Source organism: Nilaparvata lugens, chromosome 7, assembly GCF_014356525.2.
Source record: "Nilaparvata lugens isolate BPH chromosome 7, ASM1435652v1, whole genome shotgun sequence".
In the NCBI taxonomy this organism is placed as follows: Eukaryota; Metazoa; Arthropoda; class Insecta; order Hemiptera; family Delphacidae; genus Nilaparvata; species Nilaparvata lugens.
The window spans coordinates 29,781,263-29,804,267 of NC_052510.1; the positions used below are offsets into that span (position 1 = coordinate 29,781,263).

General features: G+C 34.3%; 1 protein-coding gene across 2 annotated transcripts in view; it reads left to right on the forward strand.

The window, feature by feature from the left end:
- Positions 1-23,005, forward strand: part of LOC111045510 (neurobeachin-like protein 1) — a 400,901-nt gene that overhangs the window by 366,785 nt on the left and 11,111 nt on the right. For both annotated transcript variants that reach the window (XM_039432470.1, XM_039432471.1), the window contains 8 exons: positions 4,405-4,606; positions 6,374-6,488; positions 11,494-11,625; positions 12,162-12,270; positions 12,884-12,993; positions 13,325-13,547; positions 20,893-21,122; positions 21,923-22,095. In XM_039432470.1, coding sequence (XP_039288404.1) covers positions 4,405-4,606; positions 6,374-6,488; positions 11,494-11,625; positions 12,162-12,270; positions 12,884-12,993; positions 13,325-13,547; positions 20,893-21,122; positions 21,923-22,095 — 1,294 coding nt within the window. The remainder of the gene's footprint in view (positions 1-4,404; positions 4,607-6,373; positions 6,489-11,493; positions 11,626-12,161; positions 12,271-12,883; positions 12,994-13,324; positions 13,548-20,892; positions 21,123-21,922; positions 22,096-23,005) is intronic.

Consider the following 23,005-nt stretch of genomic DNA (forward strand, 5'->3'; position numbering starts at 1 on the left):
TAGAGTTTTTTTTGTTTGTAAGAGGTTCTGTTACGCATAAACATGTCAATTATGGTACATTTTGCGTCATTTCTCATTCTCACGACTTTCACGGCGCAACTGGAGGCAGTCAGGGTCTTCGCGGGAGTTTTCTACAAGGAGCTACGTCACGCTGTAGCGTATGAATCATCGGTTCCACTAACATACGAGGTAGATTTCCCGGCAGCTCAGCTCGACATCTTGCAGGCGGAAAGGGTGTTCTGGCCTAACTGTCAACAAGAGGATTGCAGTTTAGCGGATGCGGTAGAAGTTTTGTATAATTCTACAAACGGAATTCTTCGCAACAGTCATGCTGCTTTCAACTCTTCAATTCGTTTGGGAACTCAAGCTTCACGAAAGACCAGAGCGATCGATGTTGTCGGCGATTTTCTTCATTTTTGTTGCGCAGTCGCGACGGATGGGGAACTTCATAAGCTGGAATTCAACGAAAAACATGTAGCTGATCACCTCAACGCATTCCAAGGGTTGGTTGCAGACGACCACAAAGATTTAATTCGGATTTCTCGCAACTTGAGGCAGTTTGCTGGAAATTTTTCTCAGCAATTTCACGATGCGTATAGCAAATTAACAGACAGTATGAGATTATTCGTACAACAGAATGTATCGGAGGAGAAAACACTGTTCACAAACCAGTTATTAACTTACATTTTTCACCTCTACTCACATGTAAATATTTTATCACGGCAGGAATTCATAAATACTGCGAAGGAACGTTGTGATAAAAAGCTTTTACCCTTTTCGCTGGTACACCCCAATTTATTACGTTCAGATCTCTTCAGATTGGAGAAAGGATATAAGTCGAAAGGACACCAGTTAGCTATACCTCTATCGGATTTGCAGCGATATTTTGATCTTCCACTTACGACTTGCGTGGTGAAGGAGAACTCCATGGTGCTTAGCTTAAAAGTACCGTTGGTCAGCATCGGCGGACAGTTTCAATTGCACAAGTATGTGAGGACACCTATGTATTTCGACGGCCAGATTTGTCAGCTTCAGCAGCAGGATTTCGTTTTGGCGCGGAGACAGGAGGACGGTGAGATTCAGGTCATCTCGGGAGATCATCTCTCTTCTTGTCGGGCACAGGACGATTTCTTATGCTATCTTCCGCGGCTGGTGCATGGAGGACATATGTCATCAAGATGTATGCATCACTTGTTTGCGGCGACAGAGCTGAAGGACATCCAACAATATTGCAGTTTAAGCTGTCGTCCAGCTAAGCAGGAGTTGGAGATCGTCGAATTTTCGCCTTCGGAGTATATCGTCGCGAATATACAGGCCAACACTACAGTCACTTGCGAGGGAGGTTCGTTTCATCATCTTCAACCTATTCCGGGAGCAATGTATGTGGTTTTACCCTGTCATTGCGAGATTTCGGTCGGCGGGAGAATAATGGTGAGAAAGACTTTTCCGTGTGACGCAAATGTTGATAAACAACCTCAGGTTCTCCATTACTTACCTTTGCATTGGGTTAAGTTTAATTCGTTGAAAATTGATGTTTTGCAACCGCATTTCAATCCTAATTTTGTTAATTTTAGCGAAATTTTAAAAACTGATATAGATATAAAGGTTCCGGAATTTACAGTTCAAGACGTAATATCGTCAGATATATTTCACAAAGTAGATCTTCCAAATTCTTGGGGAGATGTTGTAAATTCCTCTAGTTTTGTTTTTTATATATTATTTGGCTGGTTAGGGTTTTTAACTTTATGCTGTGCATATTTAGGCATCAAGTTGTATGTGTGTAAATTATCTGCTGTAACGGTAGCACAACCCAAGATACATATAATCGATAGTTAGGAATTATATAGTTACTTTTTGATAGATTAACTGTTTTATTGTTTTTTTTCTTGCCTATATAGTTATGAGTCATAATGTACTTATAAAGTTTTTTTTTCTCTTCTTCGATTTTTATTGCAGTTTTTGAAGTAGTTCAATGTTGATTCACAAATAAATTATTGTCAATTGAGATTTTCTTTTCATAATAAGTTGAATATTCATGTATATTAATGTGTATAATATTGAAAGTTAGTTTCATATATAATCAATGTTATTGTGCAGCATAGTTTCATTTTGAATTTGATTTGAATGTTTGTAATTTAGTTTGAGTAACCTACCTTTCTATGTAAAAGTTTGATTTCAATGTATAGTAGCATTATCAAGTCAATCAGGCACACGTTTGTTTCCCGAGTATATTATTTTGTTTAATCATTATTTTTTTTTTTGTTCCCCTCTTGACTACAGACTCAGGGACGAGTCTTTCAGCGGGATGGGTGATGTGTCACCTGGTCATATGGGACATATATATGATTCATATATTTATCTCATATTGATCAGGATTTTAGAGTTTTATTTTACGAAAAGTTTAATGAATGGTGTTTCTGCCTTTGAACAGTTTTGTCATCGACAGAAAGATTGTTTATTTCACTTGTTATCAAAATTATTGTAGTTTCTCTTTTGTTTTTCATAACAAACGTGCTCGGCTTGTGCGACTGATAAAAATATGTATTTGAAATGGCTTCATGTTTGGCATTGACTGAGTTATATATTAATACCCAAAATTTTTACTAGTCGGTGTGTGAGCTCGTTCGTTAGGACTGAGAGTAAAAGTCCGGCTGTTCTGGTGAGGGGGATAGATTTTGTTCTTGTTTTATAATACAGTTTTCCTGTCACAGTTCGGGCAGTTTAAAGAGAATTGTATTATTGAATAGGAAGGGATCTGAACCCACTTCATTAGATCAGTTTTTTTTATTTTCCATTAATAATTAACGTCGCGATTAACCAGTGGATGCCAAATTGGGGGCCATTATCATAAAAGGTAGGTGACTACTGAGTCATTGTTTTAATTTTTCCATAACCACAACAAATTTAATCTTCACTAGCAGCCAAGCGAGTAGCCCTTGAAATATTTATCTATTTATTGTTATTTCATAATTTCTAATTATAATTCTAATTTTGTACTAATAATTTATTGTTTTGTTTTAATTATCAAAACTTGTACGATCATTTCTTGTTTTTCATTTTCCCACCCTTACATACTCGGTGTAGCCACATATAGTTTACAGCAGCCGTATAGAATTGCTGGTAAAATACATATGTTTGAAGTGGGCGTCTCTTGCTGTCTATGGGAATATTATATCTGAAGAGATACCTGTATTTCTTGAACAATGACCAACCTATTGCTACTCTTCTAGTAATCCCTCCCCATCGTCCATCTCTTCCTATTCTCTGTCCCAAGTACGTAAAGTGTTCAACTGCTTCTATCCTTCCGTCTTCGGTCTCTAATACTCTCTCGTTACTTTCACTGTTATAAATCATTACTTTTGATTAATCAAAATTTACTTTCAATCCAACCTTTTTTGTTGCTTCAATCATTTCCTTCATCATTCTACATACTTATTCGGAGCTATTTCCTATAATAACAATATCATCGGCAAATTTCAATGTATTCAATTTCACCTCATTGATGTTGATTCCTTTTTCCTGCCATTGTAATTCATCTAAAGATTTTTCCAGAACTGCATTAAATATTTTCGCTGATGGTAGGCCTCTATATCTCCCTGCTTTAAGCCTCTATCTACTACCTATTTTTCTCCTTATTTTCTATAATATTCAATCAGTGAACTCATTATGAAGGTAGTGTACACTACCTTGAATATTATAGAAAATAAGGAGGTATTGCAAATTGTGCATAATATCATTTTGTATGAGTCAGGGTAGGGCCAGATGGACGAACAGCAACCCGCCGAAAATTTGTTCAGTAGAGAAAATGAAGCAAATAAAATAGAACGGAAGGAAAGAGCAGCCAGACGTGCTGCAAATAGCCTAAATACACTTTTTTATTGATAGTAATTAAAAGATTTTTACCTGCCCCTGAATTGATGCTGCTGCAGTTGCTGCTACCAGTCTGAACCTCCTAGCTCATGCTATATTCATATCATACCCTAACATAGCCCTACTCATCTTGCCCTATGTATTGAAAATAATCATACAATTCCATTCAATGGTAGCTCAATTCTAAAATATGAATGGATTTGTTTTCTATTTTAATTTAACCTCTTAACCAAAAAGTTTTAGAGACTAGAGAACTTGTTTATAATAATTTTATTAGATAAACCCCGATTTCGCAAGTCAATTCCTAGAAATTTCAAAATGTTTCGTATGAGGTTCAAATACGGTATTCTTCGAATTTTTTATCGATCATTTGAAATATGATACTTCTCCATGGTATATTTTTTCATTCCAATAGTTATTAGAAGTTTTTCTCGAACAAATTATTGAGAATGCGATAGATTTCTCTATGTTATTTATCTTGATTCAACTCTGTTGATGTATTATTTATTAATGAAAATTTTCAAACTTCCTAAGCTGAATACCCTGGCTGGACGAACTTATAATGACCTCTCCCAGTATCCAGTATTTCCTTGGATCTTGGCAGATTACACTTCGTCCGAACTGGACTTGACTGATCCGAAGACATTCAGAGACCTCTCCAAACCAATCGGAGTGCAGAACCCTGAAAATGAGCAGAAAGTTCGAGCCAAGTATGACTGTTTCGAGGATCCAACAGGTGAGTGGTACTGCTACTATAAATTTGCAAATGATTACAGCATGTCAGCTTATAAATATATTCTCAATTTACTCATCACAATGATTTTAAAACGGTAAAACCGGCTAACTTGGGAGAATAGTCTAGCTTGGGACAGTTTAACCCCTTCCCTCCAATTCCAACTTACCAGCTGTCTGTGCAATTCATTCCGAGTTCTGGCAATGTGGATTTGTTGAGAACACACCTTTTGAGAATATTTAATAACGTTTTGAACATTTGATTAACAGCTTAGATACTTTTTCTACAGTCATAACAATCCACTATTTCTAACCTAGAAATTGAGCCATTAATAACTTCTATTGTGAACACTCAATTATTTTACCAATTATTCAATTATTTTACAGTTAAAGTATTTTTATTATGAAAATTAAACATATTATTCAAAATCTAATGTCCCAAGTTAGCCTTCAACCTCTCAATTGTCTAATTACAGGCAAATAATATTGATGTCCCAAGTTACCCAACCTCTGTGGGTAACTTGGGACACCATTTTTTTTTTCAGAACAGGTTGGAATGATAATGAAATTGAATGTATATATTTGAAGTATTATTAAAGACCCAAGTTTTGAGCACAGAAGAAATAAACTATTAAAATAATAATGGAACTGAATTTCAAGTCAAAGTTGAAAACTGTTCCAAGTTAGCCGGTTTGACGGCTACATTAATTTGAAAATGATAATTTGAGTCCAGTCTTCTTATCGTTGGGTCAAATGGATGAATTGTTAATTTGGAGAAAATTAATTAATACAAGAAAATTGTCAATACGGCATAATTTCCTTGTGTATATAATAACAGACTAGCCGATGGGCTCGCTTCGCTCGCCTTATTCGTCTGGACACCAGGCTGAATCATCCAGAAATAAGATCAACAGCTTCACTTCGCTTGCCTGCATTTTTCACTTGATTCGCTACCTAGCTTCCATCAAAAAGTTAAACGCTATGTAGCGCAAGGTTGTACAAAATTTATTTCAGAATAAATAAACATATTTAGGAATCTCCCAAATAAGTTTCAATATAACAAGAATTACAGTATTGTATTTCAGCCTAGCTCTTTGAAGTGAAAGTAAATTCGCATGGCTTTTGTTGGTGGTGAGTCCCTTGCGGGAAGGTCCCTCCGCCTGAATATATCATTTGAGCCATCAATGGGCCTTACGACTGTCATACTTCAGAAGGGACCGACAGTTTAACGTGCCCATCCGATAACACGGGAGTGATCTGGTTAAAAAACACGTTTGGTAATGAGAGGGTTTGAACCCTATGCTGTTACGCAAGCACTCTATCCATTAAACCTAGATCACTCCAATCAGCTCTTTGAAGATTGAGATAGGAATGATGTAGTGAACTTTCAATTCATTCATATCTAATCCTCTCCATTATGAATCTAATTGAGAAATAAATATAGAAAAAAAACGCATTATAAAATCAATGGAGAACTGGAGAAAAGTATCCCTCAAATTTAGAACTGTCATTCTCCTAGCTGTACCTGTACCTGTGTGTATCGAGTTTATACTTTCAAGCTCAGTTGTTCCTGAAAACCCTTACTCCTGGAAAAAACTTACTCCAAACCCACCAAAATATTAGATCAACCTGTGCACCAAATTTGAGCAATTTCTGCCTATAAGATATTGAAAAAAGTGAAAAATATAGAAAAACGCAAAAAAAATTCTTGAGTGTATTTACGGCGAAATATCTAAGTCCTATCAATGTTTAAAAATTGTTATTCTTGCAGGCACTGTTGCCAAGTTTCACTACGGATCTCATTATTCGAATTCAGCTGGAGTTCTCCACTACCTTGTCAGAGTGGAACCCTTCACTACGCTCCATATCGAGTTGCAGAGTGCTAGGTGAGCAATTATTTAGACTGCATTATTTGTTCTTATTCAGTATCATCAATACCTTGATTATTTGTTTCCTTTTTCTTCGAGATGAAATTGTTCCTACCTTAACGGAATTTTCATTTGAACTTTTACTCTTCGCTTTATCCCAATTCCATATTTCCAGAAATTGAATGTAGGTATTCTATGGTCTACTTGTAGATGTTTTGTTCATCAGTTCATCAATATTTAATTTGAATTCTTGTAGAAACAATATTATCATGTTAATTATGAGTTTTATCCTACATTAACTGAATGACCTCTCAATTGTTATGAGATGTGTAGGCCCAACTTGAGCAGACTATATAGAATAATTAGAAGCAATTTTGGACATTTGTAATGGTGAAGATGATTTTGAAATTATATTCCAGTGAAAATTAAAAGCTGAGTTTTAACCTTCTTTAACCTCAAAATTGTTCCAGCAAACAGATTTTTAACTTAAATATGTGTAACGCTAGTTCGCCTCCATGGTGCACATTGGGTAACGCTAAATGGACTAGCAAATAATGGCGGTCAGACAAAATTATGTTCTCCTGACGGGAAACTACACAACATCTCAAAGAATTTTAAAATATACAGTGCATATCTAGGCATTTGAGCTAGAGGTTATTATATTTGTTGGGTATCTGCCTTACGCTAAATAAATATAGAATAATCCACTTCATTTTTTGCATTATCTAAGTTCTAAGCTATAAGTGTCACAACACAATAAGATTCTCAGTCATCTTCCTTTATCATATGACAAATAAATGTATCAGTCAATGCATAATAAGAATCCATTTTATAATAAAATTATTTTATCAGCTAGGTACCTAAACCCATGAAATGAATTGGAAAGCTCGTTGAAAGTAAAGAGAAGATCACTATTGCTTTCACTTCAATCTAATATTTCAATCTATCTTCCAGAGTAGGCTACAAGTAGAGGCTGAGGTTCACCGATTCTCTACTCAAACTGATCCCACTGAGACTCATTATTACAAGCGCCGTAAGATGGTTACCTCCAAAAAGAAACGGAGAGTTACTATTTTAGCGGATAGCCATAGAAAACTGCTAAGTAATTATATGAACGACCTGAGGGAGGAGTTTGAAGTTTTAGTTTGTTCTAAACCAGGTGCAAAGTTGAAGCACGTTATCCAGGATGGTCTTGGCTTAGTCAAGGATTTCACAGAAAATGATTGTGTTATCATATTGGCGGGGGGGGGGGACAAATGACCTACATCATGATGAACTCTTCCAGTTGACTTTGGACCAAGGAATGAGATGTCTTACTGAGGTTGATTTGAGGACCAATGTCCTGGTTTGCGGTGTGCCCTATAGACATGATTATCCTGCTCTTAATGATAATATTTGCTATACCAACTCCTACTTATCAAGAGCGGGGAAGGACATACAGGGAGTCTCAGCATCCACTACAAGGATATCAACAAGTTCCTGGGTAGATCTCATTTTACAAGGCACGGTCTTCACCTTGGTCGGCAAGGGAAACGAATTCTGGGCAACCACCTGGCAGGATATGTGAGAGACCTTGTTGGAGATGGTCATGCATCCTTAAGTTAGCTTCCGTGAAGGAAGCTAATTCCTGCGTGATCAGTTCTCCTATCATACAACCCCATCCTGCTGTGCCCCTTCCATCATCCAAGAGGACGCCGGTTCACATTTCAATTGATGACCAACCTGTACAGAATGAAGTTCCAGTTGATTATATTACCGTGAACAATCCTCTTGTCGCTCTCAATTCTCCGATTACTGATAATTTAAACTATTAGCTTTTGACAAAGATAATTTATCTGCTGAAAATTTACGACTCAGGGATGAATTTCAAAACTATTCTATTGACAGGGTGCCTGATACTGGTGTGGTTGTGGATTGTCAAACATTTGAATCACCGTGTGAAAATGGCTTCAACAATGATTTTAGCAAAACAAACTTAATTGCTTTTTTTGGAATATTCAGGGTATGTGTAAAAAAGTTGATTATCTAGCCTTAATTTGCAAAAAATACAATATCAAGGTACTTACAGTTGCTGAGCATTGGATAAAGGATACAGATTTGGAATTCACTTATCTGCCAGGCTTTAAAACTGCCTCGGTTTTTTGCAGAGTTAATCAGTCTAGGGGTGGTGCAGCTATTTTTATTGCTGATCATTTGGAATTCAGAGAGCTTGAACATATCAAAGTCATGTCAATTGGAATGGTGTGTGAAATTTCAGCAGTAGAACTTATTAGGGACAAAATTATAATCTTGTCGGTCTATAGACCATATAATAGAAATATTAATTATTTTAAAAACTTTTTATCTTGTCTTTATAATGTGTTGAGTTCAGTGTTTAAAAAAGGATACAATCTAGTCATATGTGGTGATTTTAATGTAAATTTTATTGGTAACGATTATTTTAAAAAAGATTTATTGAATTTATTTGAATGTTTCGGATTATAATATATGACTGTAAAGGGTATTACTAGACCTGGTCTGGATGGCATTTCTGATGGCACTTGTATTTTGACTGATGTCCAGAATAGTGTATGGACTTCTGAGATAATTCATATGCTTTTATCTGATCATGACGCTGTATTTTTAAGATTTAATTTTGTCAACAAGTATGGTAGAAGTACCAATAGTATTGTTAATAGGACTAAGTTTAGGTTAATCAGTGATGATAACGTAAGCATTTTTCATGGTCATTTGAATTCCATTAACTGGATTGACGTTTACTCTATAATAGATATTAAGGATAGATATAGAATTTTTTTGAATTATTTATGGGGGCTGTAAATGGTGCGTTTCAATTAAAAAATTTGCGTTCCCACAAAGTCAAGCCAAATAACGAGTGGTATGATGACAATCTTAAAAAATTAAAAGTTAAATGTGATGGGCTGTATCATTTATATAAAACTTACAGAATACCAGAAATTCTCACCACATATAAAGAGGCTAGAAAATCATACAGGATAGAAACTAAAAAGACAAGAATTGAATATCATAATAAAATCATAAGTAGATCCATCAATAAGAATAAAACTATGTGGAGAATTGTTAATGGTCTCACCGGCAGTGCTAATAATGCGGCCAGATCCCAGACTCCTGTTGATGTCACTTCTGATGAATTCAATGACTTTTTTGTGGATTCTGTTTCTCTGATAAGCAGAGATATACCTGTCAGTATTAATGATTCAACTTTCTATTTTAGCAAATTGCAACAGCCTAGTGTACATTTTTCATTTAAGCCTGTAACTGTAGAGAAAGTATTTGACACTATTTTAAAATTGAGTAATAGTAAGTGTCTGGATATTTATGGTTTGAATGCTTTAATCTTAAAAATAGCAGCTGTTAATATATGTGAATTGTTGGCATACTTGTTCAATGAATGTGTTGTTGCTACTGGCACTTATCCAGAGGAGCTAAAAAATGTTAAAGTTTTACCTCTTCATAAGAAGGGATCAAGGAAAGAGAAAGGTAATTTCAGACCGATTGCTATTGTTCCTGTATTTTCAAAGGTATTTGAGACTCTAATGTATGAACAAATGTCAATCTATTTTGAGTCCAACAACATTTTCTCTGAAAGACAATTTGGTTTCCGGTCTGGAAGAAGCACTAATGATCCCATACTTAATGTGGTTAGTGGTGTAATTAGCAACTTGGAGAGTGGTGATTCTGTTGGTCTAAGGTCATACGATTTTCCAAAGCCTTTGATACTGTACAGCACAAGATTTTAGGTGATAAACTAAATTGTTATGGTTTTAATCGAAGTGCAGTTCAACTTGTATTGTCCTATTTAAGTAGCAGGAATCAATTTGTTTACAAAGATGGCGTCCTGTCCAATGGTAGACTAGTTGATTACGGCGTGCCTCAAGGCTCTATCTTAGGACCCATTCTATCTAATATTTATATAAATGATTTGCCAATAAATATGGATAGCAATAGTAAAGATGGGTACCTATTTGCAGATGATTTTGGCTTGGAAATAAATTGCCCCTCCAAGCATGATCTTGAAAGTGAGAGGAATCAAAGTTATTTGGTTCTAAAAGATTAGTGTGCAGCAAATAATCTTTCTCTCAATGATAGTAAAACCGCTGACATTAACTTTGCATTCAGAAAGGTTAAGGGTGAGACTCCATTGAAGTTTTTAGGTGTTTTTATTGACCCTTGTCTGTCGTGGGATGCACACATTGACTATTTGTCAGGTAGGATGGCCAAAGGAATGTATATGTTACGGAGACTTTGTGTAACTGTGGATGTGTCCGTACTATTGAATATTTACTATGCACACATCCAGAGTCTCCTTTCTTACGGAATAATGCTTTGGGCAAACAGTGTAAACGCCAAATCAATTTTTGTTTTTTGAAAGAAAGCAATAAGAATAATATGCAAGCTACCATATAATGCACATTGTAGACCTTATTTCATTCACCTAGGTATCCTGACGTTGCCGTCGTTATATGTCTTAAAAATATTATGTTATGTACGAGGCAATTTGAATAAGTATGATTCTAATAGCTTCCATAGTTTAAATACAAGAAATAGACACAAACTTAGAATTCCGTAGTACAATCACACTAAATCACGAAGAAACTGGCACTTTACATCTATCAAATTATATAACTCCACACCTGACCACTTGAAGGAACTCACATGCATACAATTTAAAAAAGTATTGAAAGCAGTGTTAATTGATGAATGTTTGTACACCGTAAATGACTATTTTAGAATAGATTGGAATCGTTTTATGTGATTCATGTGTTATTTTATTGTTCTGATACTGACTGATCTTAGTGTTTTTGTGTGTGACTTACTTAGTGTTAAAAAATTGACGAAGTCCATGTATTCATGTGAATATTTTATGACCAATAAAATTCTATTTCATGTAAAACAGTGAACTATTTTCAAATAATGTATTTCATCACCATACATAGGGTATATGAGAACTTCTTATTCAATATTCCTTCAATTTGTTCTATAATCTCATTTATTTTGACAGGTTTGATGTTGCTGACCGTCAGTTCTATTCAATACCTCAAACTTGGAAACTCCTCATGAATAATCCAAATGATGTAAAAGAGCTCATTCCGGAATTTTTCTACTTCCCCGAATTTCTTCGAAATCTAAACAAGTAGGTTTTACTGCTATTTTATAAGCTAACAAGCTTATTTTACTTATTTTCGTTAGTATGTTCTTGGAAAAGTCTTCTTTGACAATAAATTGATGAGCAATACCAGACTCCATAGCTGAAAAATATCAATTGAAAAATGAATTTCATATTTTGTATAGAAAAATATCTCTACAGAAGTCAAATTTTGATAGAAGGGCATTTGATTGATATCTTATACATCCTGGAATCAATAATAAGTAAATCTTTGATAGGAATAATTTAAAAATGTAAATCATAATTTGAGGCTATAAAACAAGTTACGATGAATCTTGGAATAGGAGAGATCAATTTGTTTAAGATCTATAACAGTGTTCAAAGTTCTACAAGAACGAATCCAAGGTTTTATCGCTTTTTTTCGTCCATTCGATTCATATAATTTATAATTCTCCAGACTTTTAATTCATAATTCTGCTCTTTCAGTTTTGATTTGAACAATTTGTGAAAGATCTATAACATCGTTCAATGTTCTACTTTGATTTATAACTTTGCTTTTTCAGTTTTGATTTGGGACTGCTGCAAATGACAAAAGAACGTGTCAATGATGTTCTTCTTCCTCCATGGGCATCATCAGCCGAAGATTTCATTTATAAACACAGAAAAGCCTTGGTAATAAAACATTCTCATACTGTACTTGTTTTTTTATAATTTTGTCTGAAAATAACGTTATTAATTCTCCTCTCTACTTTGCTTTAGTCTAAAAAGATAGAAAGAATAGTTTTCAACATTTAAACCCAGCATTGGTTCCTACTTCTCTATTTTTCCTTCTTTATTTAATTCCTACTTCTCTATTTTTGAGCATCCATTGCATTAAAAGAGAGATAACTTTTTTAACATTGATAAGTCACTTCATAAGAATTGAAGGTTAGGTTGAAAAAGTTAAATACTCTAGATGTCAGAGAATAAAGGTAAGCTAATCATGGCTAAAGAAGTTTTCTACAAAACTAGGCTACTAAGATTTCCCTCGTCTTTTTCAAAAACAATTATATACTCAAATTAAATTTCGAGTTTCAAGCCAACATTCCTGGTACTTCTCATAGTAGATGTACCATATTCTCTGACTTTGTGTTTAAATTCGCCGAAGAAAGTTTTATTCTAGAAACATCCACCGTAAATATTCTACTTTCACTCATATTTTAAGTAGGCTATCATATTCAGACCTATACTTCAAAATCGACGTAAATGTGAATATGTGATTTTTACTGAATCTAATTGATTTCAGGAATCAGAATATGTTTCACAGCATCTCCATGAGTGGATAGATTTGATTTTCGGCTACAAGCAGAAAGGGGCTGAAGCAATCAAAGCCTTGAATGTATTCTACTACTGCAGGTGAGCTTTTCGCCTTATTCTACAATAAATAATATTATAGTAGAAGATAAAAAGCTATGATTCTCCAATAACCAATGAGTGGGGATATCATGCTAGAATAGGAGACTACATATAACTATTCTAGTTTGATTGTAATTACTATTAAAATACGGCCAGTCTTTATTATACATTTTACATTGTACACTGTCCTGATTTATCCAGGGATTGGAAATTGATATTTTTCATTTCATGTAATACCTATTTCAATAATTTTATATGTGCTCTACCAGTTCTTATTTCTTCAGTGGATTTGAAGAGCAAGAAATATATAGCTTGTCGTTAATTATTGCAGCTATGAAGGTGCCGTTGACTTGGATGCAATCACTAATCCAGTTGAACGTGAAGCAGTTGAAGGCATGATCAACTACTTTGGTCAGACGCCCAGTCAATTGCTGAAGGAGCCTCATCCACAGCGGGCTCCCCACTCAGAGGCGCTAAATAAGCTGCTCAAATCCGACTCAAAAAAACCAGACATCACCCACTTTTTGGACAAGCTCACACCATTTCACATAACAGTAAGATCATGAACAACACTCATATAATGCACGTTTGAGTGGTAGCAGAGAGGACTTTTAAGCCCTAACTCCGCCCAATATGATTTCATAAACAGCATGATCATCACACAACAAACATAGAATAATCACATAATTTTTCTCTCATTATTTTCAATTGATACATCAGCCATTGCTCATCAATACATTCAATGTCACATTCTCACTCTTGAAATATTTGTCTCGATTATCAATGACTATCACTCAGAGAACTTGTATACCGTGTATGGTAAGTTTAATTTTCAAATTTGAATGTTCCAATAGTAGTGCATTTATAGATAATCTTACTCATGCAGGGTTGCACCAATCGAGACCAACTATCTTGGATCATCTTTTCATACTGTTATATCTGCTGATCCCAGATTGTTACTGATCTCGGTGTGCAACCTAATTGTAATATTACATTTTTCTTCTCACATTGGAATCGAATCTTCAATTCGAGATCTATGGAACTTTATAGTAAATGTCAGAGTTATCAATAGACGGACAAATTTTTTGACGGAGAATTTATTATCATAAATGTTTGTTGCATTGTTCCATGGTGTCACCGAGGCAGGGTTAACAAATTACTAGATAAATAGTTTATTTAAATCGAGATATATATAAAAATTTAAAATAACATTTTCAAAATAAAGTTTTATTGAGAACAGATGTAGAATGTGAATTCTAAACTTGTAAGTTATAATTTTTTGGTGACGTGTCTGTAAAAATCGATACTGAACTAGGCGTTGGCTTCGTGACTTGCAACTTGTGGCTTTTTCCTGTTTTTTGCTTCTTCTGAAAACATGGCTGGCTGTTGTTTGTGTAATTTTGTGCTCTGACTTATTGTCAGTTTAAGTGAATTTATTAATGTTTTAAATTGAGTTTTATACAAGTTTATTGTGTACTAGTTTATTATTAAATAGCTGTTTGCATTTTCAAGCCAATAGCCACTGTGTTTCAACTGTAAACTAGATAAGTATTTTAGTTCGTAATAACTCTGAAATAATTAGGCTTAAGATATATTTTTCTTTGTGTATTTGTGTATTTTCATCTGAAGATTATAAGTTAATTTGCTCTGAAAACTAGATTTCTCATTCATAGGCAGTAGATCCATTCACAGTTTATCAAGAATCTATTTCATTGGAGCCGACAACTATCCTTAGGTTGATAGGTGTTAAATGCTATTCCAACCGTTTAAGGAAAAATTGGTAGCACGGCAAATGTTACCCCTGTGGTGGGACCGAATTACAAAATAAATATGTCCCAAATGGTACACTATGAAATCCCTGGTTATAAAAATTATTAGTAGGATAGATATCTTGATAGGTTATGAATGGTTTGTTGCTGAGTGGGAAATCGGTTCAAGAGAGATCAAGTCCTAATGAATATATTATCTGTGCAGACTAGCAAAATGGCATACAATATGAAAAATATTAAAAAAGATGATGACTTAATAGCTGCCTTAACACAACTGTTTGATAAGCAAGAGGCTAAGTTTAATGCTAGGTTTGATGAGATGAAGCAAGAATTTGCTAGCATTAGACTAGAGCAGGTTAGTATAAACCTTCTATTGAAAAATGCACATGAAACATTGAGTGATAATCATGAAGATGAAAACAAATTGAAGCAGGATGATAGTAGTGTTAAGTTACAAGATCAACTCATTCAAGTTTCTGACAATGTAGGCCTAGTTACTGTTGTTGAAAAAGTCAACCCTAATGAGATAGTAGAATTGAATAAAGAAGTAGGTAGGGAGTTGTCTTCACTGAAAGTCAACTATCATGAAAGTAATATTGCTACATTGAAGGTTAGGAAAACTATGAACAAAGTGAATGTTTACATGAGACAGGTTTCTGTGGAGGTTAGGAATAATGTGAACAAAATGAATGTTGCTTTGAGTCAAGTTGATGAGTTCAACTTTCAACTGAGAATTGAAAAGGTGTATGCTATGCATTCTCAAGTGAACATGACTAACTTTTGTAGGCAAAACGGCTTTGTTGAAACAAATGAACCCATGAATAATAAAATCATGTTCTTGAAGAAAACAAAACGCAAAGTTTCCATTGATGTATTAGTATTCAAAGGTTGTTTCAAGTTGCTTATTTACAAGATTATGACAGTGAATCACATGATGAAAGGGTATTCCCCAACACACAATGATTAGGAATCCTGTGTTATGCCGGGATTCAGAATAGCATAATCGCTACGCAGTGTATGGTAAGAGTCCATAATTGTGTCTTTTTTCTTTCCTGTAGCCTATTTTCTTGGCCCTTAATCTTTTCAATTTTCGATTCTTTCCTGTCTTTGTGTAATGTTCAGTAAAATTCTTCTATGATGCATATCTTAACCAATCTTGTCCATAGTCATTTAAATTTGTATTCTTCTGAAATAATTTTAGAAGTTAAAATAGTAGCTTATTTTCCTAATCTTTAAATTGTTGATAAAACTTAACTTTTCTAGAATCTATCCACTGTAGTGTAAAGAATTGTGTGCTTGTGACATATTTTTTCATCATGTATCACTTATGTGAAGTGTATCAATTTTGTGTGTTGTTTTAGGGAATTTATTTACCCAGTTTTCTTTTTCTCTTGTTTGTATTTTTTAGGGAACTTATTTACCCAGTATTCATCTTGATCATCTTTGTATTATAATCTTGAAATGTTTGTACTTATTATACAGTCTTTAAATTTTTAAATTATTTAAAAAAAAAAATAAATGGTTCAATTTAAAACGTTTTGTTATATTATTAATTGAAATAAGTTTTTTGTGATTGATATCTTTTTCAAAATTTTTAAACTGTTTGTTCTATAAATTTTGATATGATTGATTATCGTTTGAAATGGATGCTGGAGTGTATGTAGAATTTTTAGTGGGGTTTGTTGATTAGAATTTTGCTGGTATGTGATTGTTTTTTGAGATGGAAACCCATTATTGCCTAAAGAAGGAATAACAGAGGTTATGACTTAGAGAGGCAGTAATGAGATAATATTTTTTGTGTTGATTACTTATGTTGATTGCCATAGATGCAGATTAATTATGAATATTGTTTGCCTTTGAAGCAAAATATTATTGATGTTTTGAATGGTTTCTTGTTTAATGATTGATAGTAAAGTTTTGTCATGAAATGTAGTTTGTGTTTAGAACATTGAAGAGTCGAAATAAACTATAGTATCCAACAAACGATGATTAACAATATTAAATAATTTGCTTTTTATACAAATTTTTGAACAAAATTAAAACTAAATAATTTTGAAACCCTGAATGATAAATCATAAATGTGAAATGAACATGCTATAAATGAAATGTTATATTAAATGATAATGAAATGCAGATATATTATGAAATGATTGTGAATAGAAGACCAATTGTCTGAAATTATTGAAATATGTATTGAAATTAAATTTTGTTGTGATAATCTGATGTTTTTTTTTACAATTTTGATAATGATACAGGGTGTTATGAAATTATATTTCTATTTTGAAGAATGGATTAAAATTTGATATTTGAACAGTGAATAGATGAAAATGAATGATTTTTTTTTAAATTTATCATTGATATGTCCATATTTCACAATTTATGTATTGCTGACTGTATAATAAGATGTTAACAAATTTCAATTTCATAAATACTTAAAAATAATTTTCATGTGTATTAGATTGTATGGATAGCCTAATCAAGTTTTTCTTCTTAGTTTATAAGCATTTAAAGACAACAGGTACAGCACAGACATTAACATTGAAATAGTTATCATGTGAATCTCGAAATCAGCAACAAGTGAACACCATGAAGAGTGTTAAGAACATTTGGGTGATTTTCAAACTAGTGTGACATAACTACACCAATATCAACACCAATAACTACGCCAAAATCTATGCCAATGCCTGCGCCGAAGCCAATATCTGCGCCAATGCTGATGCCAAAATCTGTGCCAATGCTGATGCCTACACTAATACCTACAACAATATCAACACTAATAACTACGCCAAAATGCCAAAATCTGCGCCAATGCTGCACAAATGCCAATAGCTACGCCAATGCCTGCGCCTGTGCTGATGCCAACGCCAATATCTACGCCGATGCCTGCGCCGAAGCCAATATCTGCGTCAATGCTGATGCCAAAATCTGTGCCAATGCTGATGCCAACACCAAAATCAACGCTGATGCCTGTGTTGATGTCAATGCCTGCGCCAATGCCAATAGCTACGCCAATGCCTGCGCCAATGCTGATGCCAACACCAAAATCAACGCCGATGCCTGTGCTGATGTCAATGCCTGCGCCAATGCCAATAGCTACGCCAATGCCAAAATCTGCGCCAATGCTAATGCCAATGCCTGCGCCAATGCCAATGCCTGCGCCAATGCCAATATCAACGCCGATGCCAAAGCCGACACCAAAGCATACGCCAATAGCAATGCCAATGCTTATTGCTGACTCTGTATCTCAAACTTCAACACTACTGCATTACCTGGAGGTAATTGCCATCCATGTTCACATTCACAACTTTGAATTCAGAAGAACAGTCACAGTATCATGAAAGAATTGATTCAAAAAATCCTCTCCTAAATTATTCCTGTATGCAGAACTCTAAACCTTGAAAGCTGAAAATATCAAAAAACCAAACCTTACCTAAATTAATCCTCACCTAAATTAATCCTGTATGCAGCGTCTATCTCTTTTCCAAAAAACGAATTACATTGTCATTTCAAGCCTGAAATGTACATTGTATAATTACAAATATGATACAAAATTTATGTGACTCTGTATTGAATTTGGAATGCAGCCGTCTACTACAAACATGAAGCAATGCTAACTGAGATGTCACCTGTATCGAGTTTGATGTGCATCAGTCGACTACAAGTATCAGCTCAACACTACGTGCATCCAGATCAGCCCAACACTTAACGTCATCACATTGGAGTCACACTTAACTGAAAATCATACTGAGTGCCTTAACGGACTGTTTTCCAAAATGTGCATCAATAAAATCAACCGCGTCAATAGTGAAAGAAATGAACATTTTTTGATTTATTGAAATTTTATGTGAAAATTAAATGTAACAATTCATCAATTCATTTAAAAATATAAAAAAAAAATTAATAATAATAAATTTTTCATTCAACATACATAATTTTTTTTATGCAATAAAAATTAAATTTTTCTATCTATTAAATTTATGTGCAATTTCAAAAAAAAAAACTATTCTTTACATATTAAACTTTCTGTTGAGATATTTTTCTTTAAATTATAAAGCTAAATCAAAAGTAATATTGATATTCTATATTTTGAAATATTGTTTGGAAACATATAACAAATGCTATTGATGAATTTTTATAATTTTCAATTATAGGGTGACATGTATTGTTTTTCTAGAAAAAATTGTTACTGTTCTCAAATTTAAATTTCAACAATTTTCATTAGGGTCAATGTAAATTTTTTCTTTAAATTTTCAAACAGTAAAATTTTTTTATGTCAAGAGGGGGGTATTTGTAATATTACATTTTTCTTCTCACATTGGAATCGAATCTTCAATTCGAGATCTATGGAACTTTATAGTAAATGTCAGAGTTATCAATAGACGGACAAATTTTTTGACGGAGAATTTATTATCGTAAATGTTTGTTGCATTGTTCCATGGTGTCACCGAGGCAGGGTTAACAAATTACTAGATAAATAGTTTATTTAAATCGAGATATATATAAAAATTTAAAATAACATTTTCAAAATAAAGTTTTATTGAGAACAGATGTAGAATGTGAATTCTAAACTTGTAAGTTATAATTTTTTGGTGACGTGTCTGTAAAAATCGATACTGAACTAGGCATTGGCTTCGTGACTTGCAACTTGTGGCTTTTTCCTGTTTTTTGCTTCTTCTGAAAACATGGCTGGCTGTTGTTTGTGTAATTTTGTGCTCTGACTTATTGTCAGTTTAAGTGAATTTATTAATGTTTTAAATTGAGTTTTATACAAGTTTATTGTGTACTAGTTTATTATTAAATAGCTGTTTGCATTTTCAAGCCAATAGCCACTGTGTTTCAACTGTAAACTAGATAAGTATTTTAGTTCGTAATAACTCTGAAATAATTAGGCTTAAGATATATTTTTCTTTGTGTATTTGTGTATTTTCATCTGAAGATTATAAGTTAATTTGCTCTGAAAACTAGATTTCTCATTCATAGGCAGTAGATCCATTCACAGTTTATCAAGAATCTATTTCATTGGAGCCGACAACTATCCTTAGGTTGATAGGTGTTAAATGCTATTCCAACCGTTTAAGGAAAAATTGGTAGCACGGCATAATGGATAAGTTCATTCCACTGTTGTTCCAAATTATGATGGTCTACTAAAACGTCTCTTCCAATTGGTTTTCAAACAATATTATTTGAAGTGATTAATGTAGGAACGGGAACTTTTTGAAACAGTTTTTAATCACGTATTTCTCAACAAACAATGGTCATTATTTTATAATGTTATTTAAAAATGTTTCCTTTTGAATATTAGAATAGAATAAAATATTTTTATTTGTCCAAGAACAATTACATGATTGCATGAGACATTGTCAAGATAGTTATAATATTCAATTACATTTTGATATATTTCTATACAATATAATTCATGATAAAATCAAAGTATACATTTTTTAAAAGTTATAATATTATCAATCAAATGTTAGTGTCCATTTTCTTGTATCACGTTTAACAAGATCTTGAAAACAATTGTTGCCACTCCAGTCTTCTAGGAATTCTTTATCTAAGCCAAGGTCTGGAGTTTTGTTGTAGTAGAATTCTGATTTGAGGAACTCCGCCAAAAGGTTGTGTTTGAGGATCTTGATAACAACGAAATATTTCAGAAACGTTTAGTGGTGTGGGGGGAGGTTCTGATCAAGGACCCTGATGTATTCAAAAAATTGAACATTTTCTCATTAAATTTTCAATTTAATCAAGTTACATTAAGAGTTAGATTGTTGTTGGGTCACATGTGAGTATGCACGAATATTTCTATGTAATGATTGAATATTCTTGTTGGAAAATATTTTATTCATTTATTGTACAAAATTTTTTAAACAATATATAACTATCACCATGGAGGAAAAACTAGGCTAAGTCTGTACCATTTCTCTCCCAAATTTTGATGATCCGTTTAATGTTGTCTAATATAATAGGCCTACATTCGATATAGAGTAGCCACTAGCAACCAGACAAGCAAGAATCACTTTACTCATTAGGTACACACTTTACGTCACTATTACATCAAGCGCAGTGATTTAATAGTATTATTGTATTAGTTTATTAGTATTATTTTAGTAGTATTATTCATTATGTGTGGCAGGTATTGAACGAGAAGGACCCGATAGTGTTTGTGAGCAGACCGCGGTCGCCACCGCGCGGCTTCCTGCAGTCAGGTCTGCCTGACAGCCTGGTGACCGTGACCAAGGGCTCAGTGGTGGGGGTGCACTCGTGGCTGCCACACGACAAGCACTCCAATCGCCCCTTCACGCTCGACATCGACCCCACCATCGCCCACGCCCACGCCCACGCCAACGCCCACGCCAATCTCAAGTAAGTGCCAACTCACCTCATTCATTCAATCACCAACTCGTAACTGATTCCTTCAATCAGTTACTAGTTACTCGCTTAAGCAAGTTAAAATTGATAACTCAGAAAATAAACAACCTTCACCTACTAAACTAAGTATATAATATCACAGATCTAACCTGTTTACTTAGTCTATGGTAATAGCTATTTAATCAATTACGTGGCCGGGAAGTGGTCGTTTGCAGGGCCGAGCATGATGTTTCCAGTCGAGCCGTTAGCCGAGACTGGAATTTTTTTGCGAGCTCTGCAAGATGCATTCACGGCCAAGTAACGTACGATATTCTTAGCTACACAAATTTATATATGATTTGAATTTAGCTACACATACGGTATTCATATGACAAATCAGGAATCAAAAATTTTATTTCATTCCCAAGCACCACCCAGAGTACTCTATTATTATTTAATATTCATATTATGAATAGGTACTGATCAAAAATTTGTAAGTGTAGTATTTTCCTAATTTCAAAGTTAATTGCTTATTTGATTAACTGTATTTTTGTTAATTATCTGATCATTGTTGTATCGGTTTCTTGAAATGTGATATGTGTTTTCACAAGAGTTGCTGATCACTGCTGTCTCTGTCAGATAATGGCCGATCTGTGCTAATGGCCAGTGAATATGCATTGTATTTTGGTAAAAAAGGCAAACCAAACGGAAAGAAGCTCCAAGTACCAGTGTGATTACCAGAGCTATGGATGAGCAGCTAATCCATAAGTAGTGGTTCTGAGTTACATTAATTATATGGCATTCATGTTTTTGAGGACGAGAAGGAGCGTGAGTGGTACATTCCATCCAAGCATAGCGCTGCACAGTCAGCTGTTTGCTGTGTCGCACGATGGCAAGCTGTTGTTTACGGCAGGCCACTGGGACGCCAGCATCCGAGTCTTCAGCCTCACCAGGAATAAATTCATTGCATCAGCTATCCGCCATTTTGGTAAGATTATCGAGCATTATAATTAGAAATTTATAAATCATTTTGCTATTCAACTCTTCACCTTGTCTACAATATCTTCATTTGTTCAACAATATCGCATTGTCCATCAAGTCAGTAGCGTAGCCTACTTACTAGAAATTGTTCTAGAGCAAACTGTTTAGCTTCTAAATTAATAACGTTGCTGTAATTTGGAACTCATCCAAGACAGTAGAGTTGAGTCAAACATCTTTTATCATCAACTCCTTTGATGTAGGTAGCACAAAAATAGAGCAAGTTTGGCATTACATCCTATGCATAGAAAAGATGAATTAGAATCCGCATTATAGATTGTAGGCTTCCTCTAAGCTATGTGAGCCAGAAGAACTCCTTCGCATGTTTTTTTTTCTTCTAGAGCAGACATTTATGAACATCAGTTTCTTGGCGTTTCGTTGCCGAATTAAAACGAACTATTGGGCTATATATGCACCTTTTCTCATAATTATCCCTTTCATTACCCAAGCAGATGCCCTTCAGCTCATGTAGGCATCATTGTGAGCGAACAAACCCAATTATTATGTATTCTTCTTTGGTTAACAGCCATGGGGCTGGTTGGCAGCAACTCTCCATGTCTCTCTGTTATCCGACATCCTTTTGAGGTCACTGTAGTTGGCACATCTCACATCCTTCTTCAGTTGTTCTAAGTATCGGTACTCCAGTCTTAGCCGTCCTCGCGCATTCCTCCCCTCAGTCATTCCCGGAGTCATTTTCCTTATTACCGTATGTACATACTAGGAATTAATCACTTGACTTATCTCTCCCGAAGTGCCGCTTAATCTGCCATCATATTTTACGAATCTGCCTTCAAGTCTAAGAAGTACGGTTGAAAAGTCATTCGTATTAGATAATTTCGCATTGTAAGATAGTTAGCCTG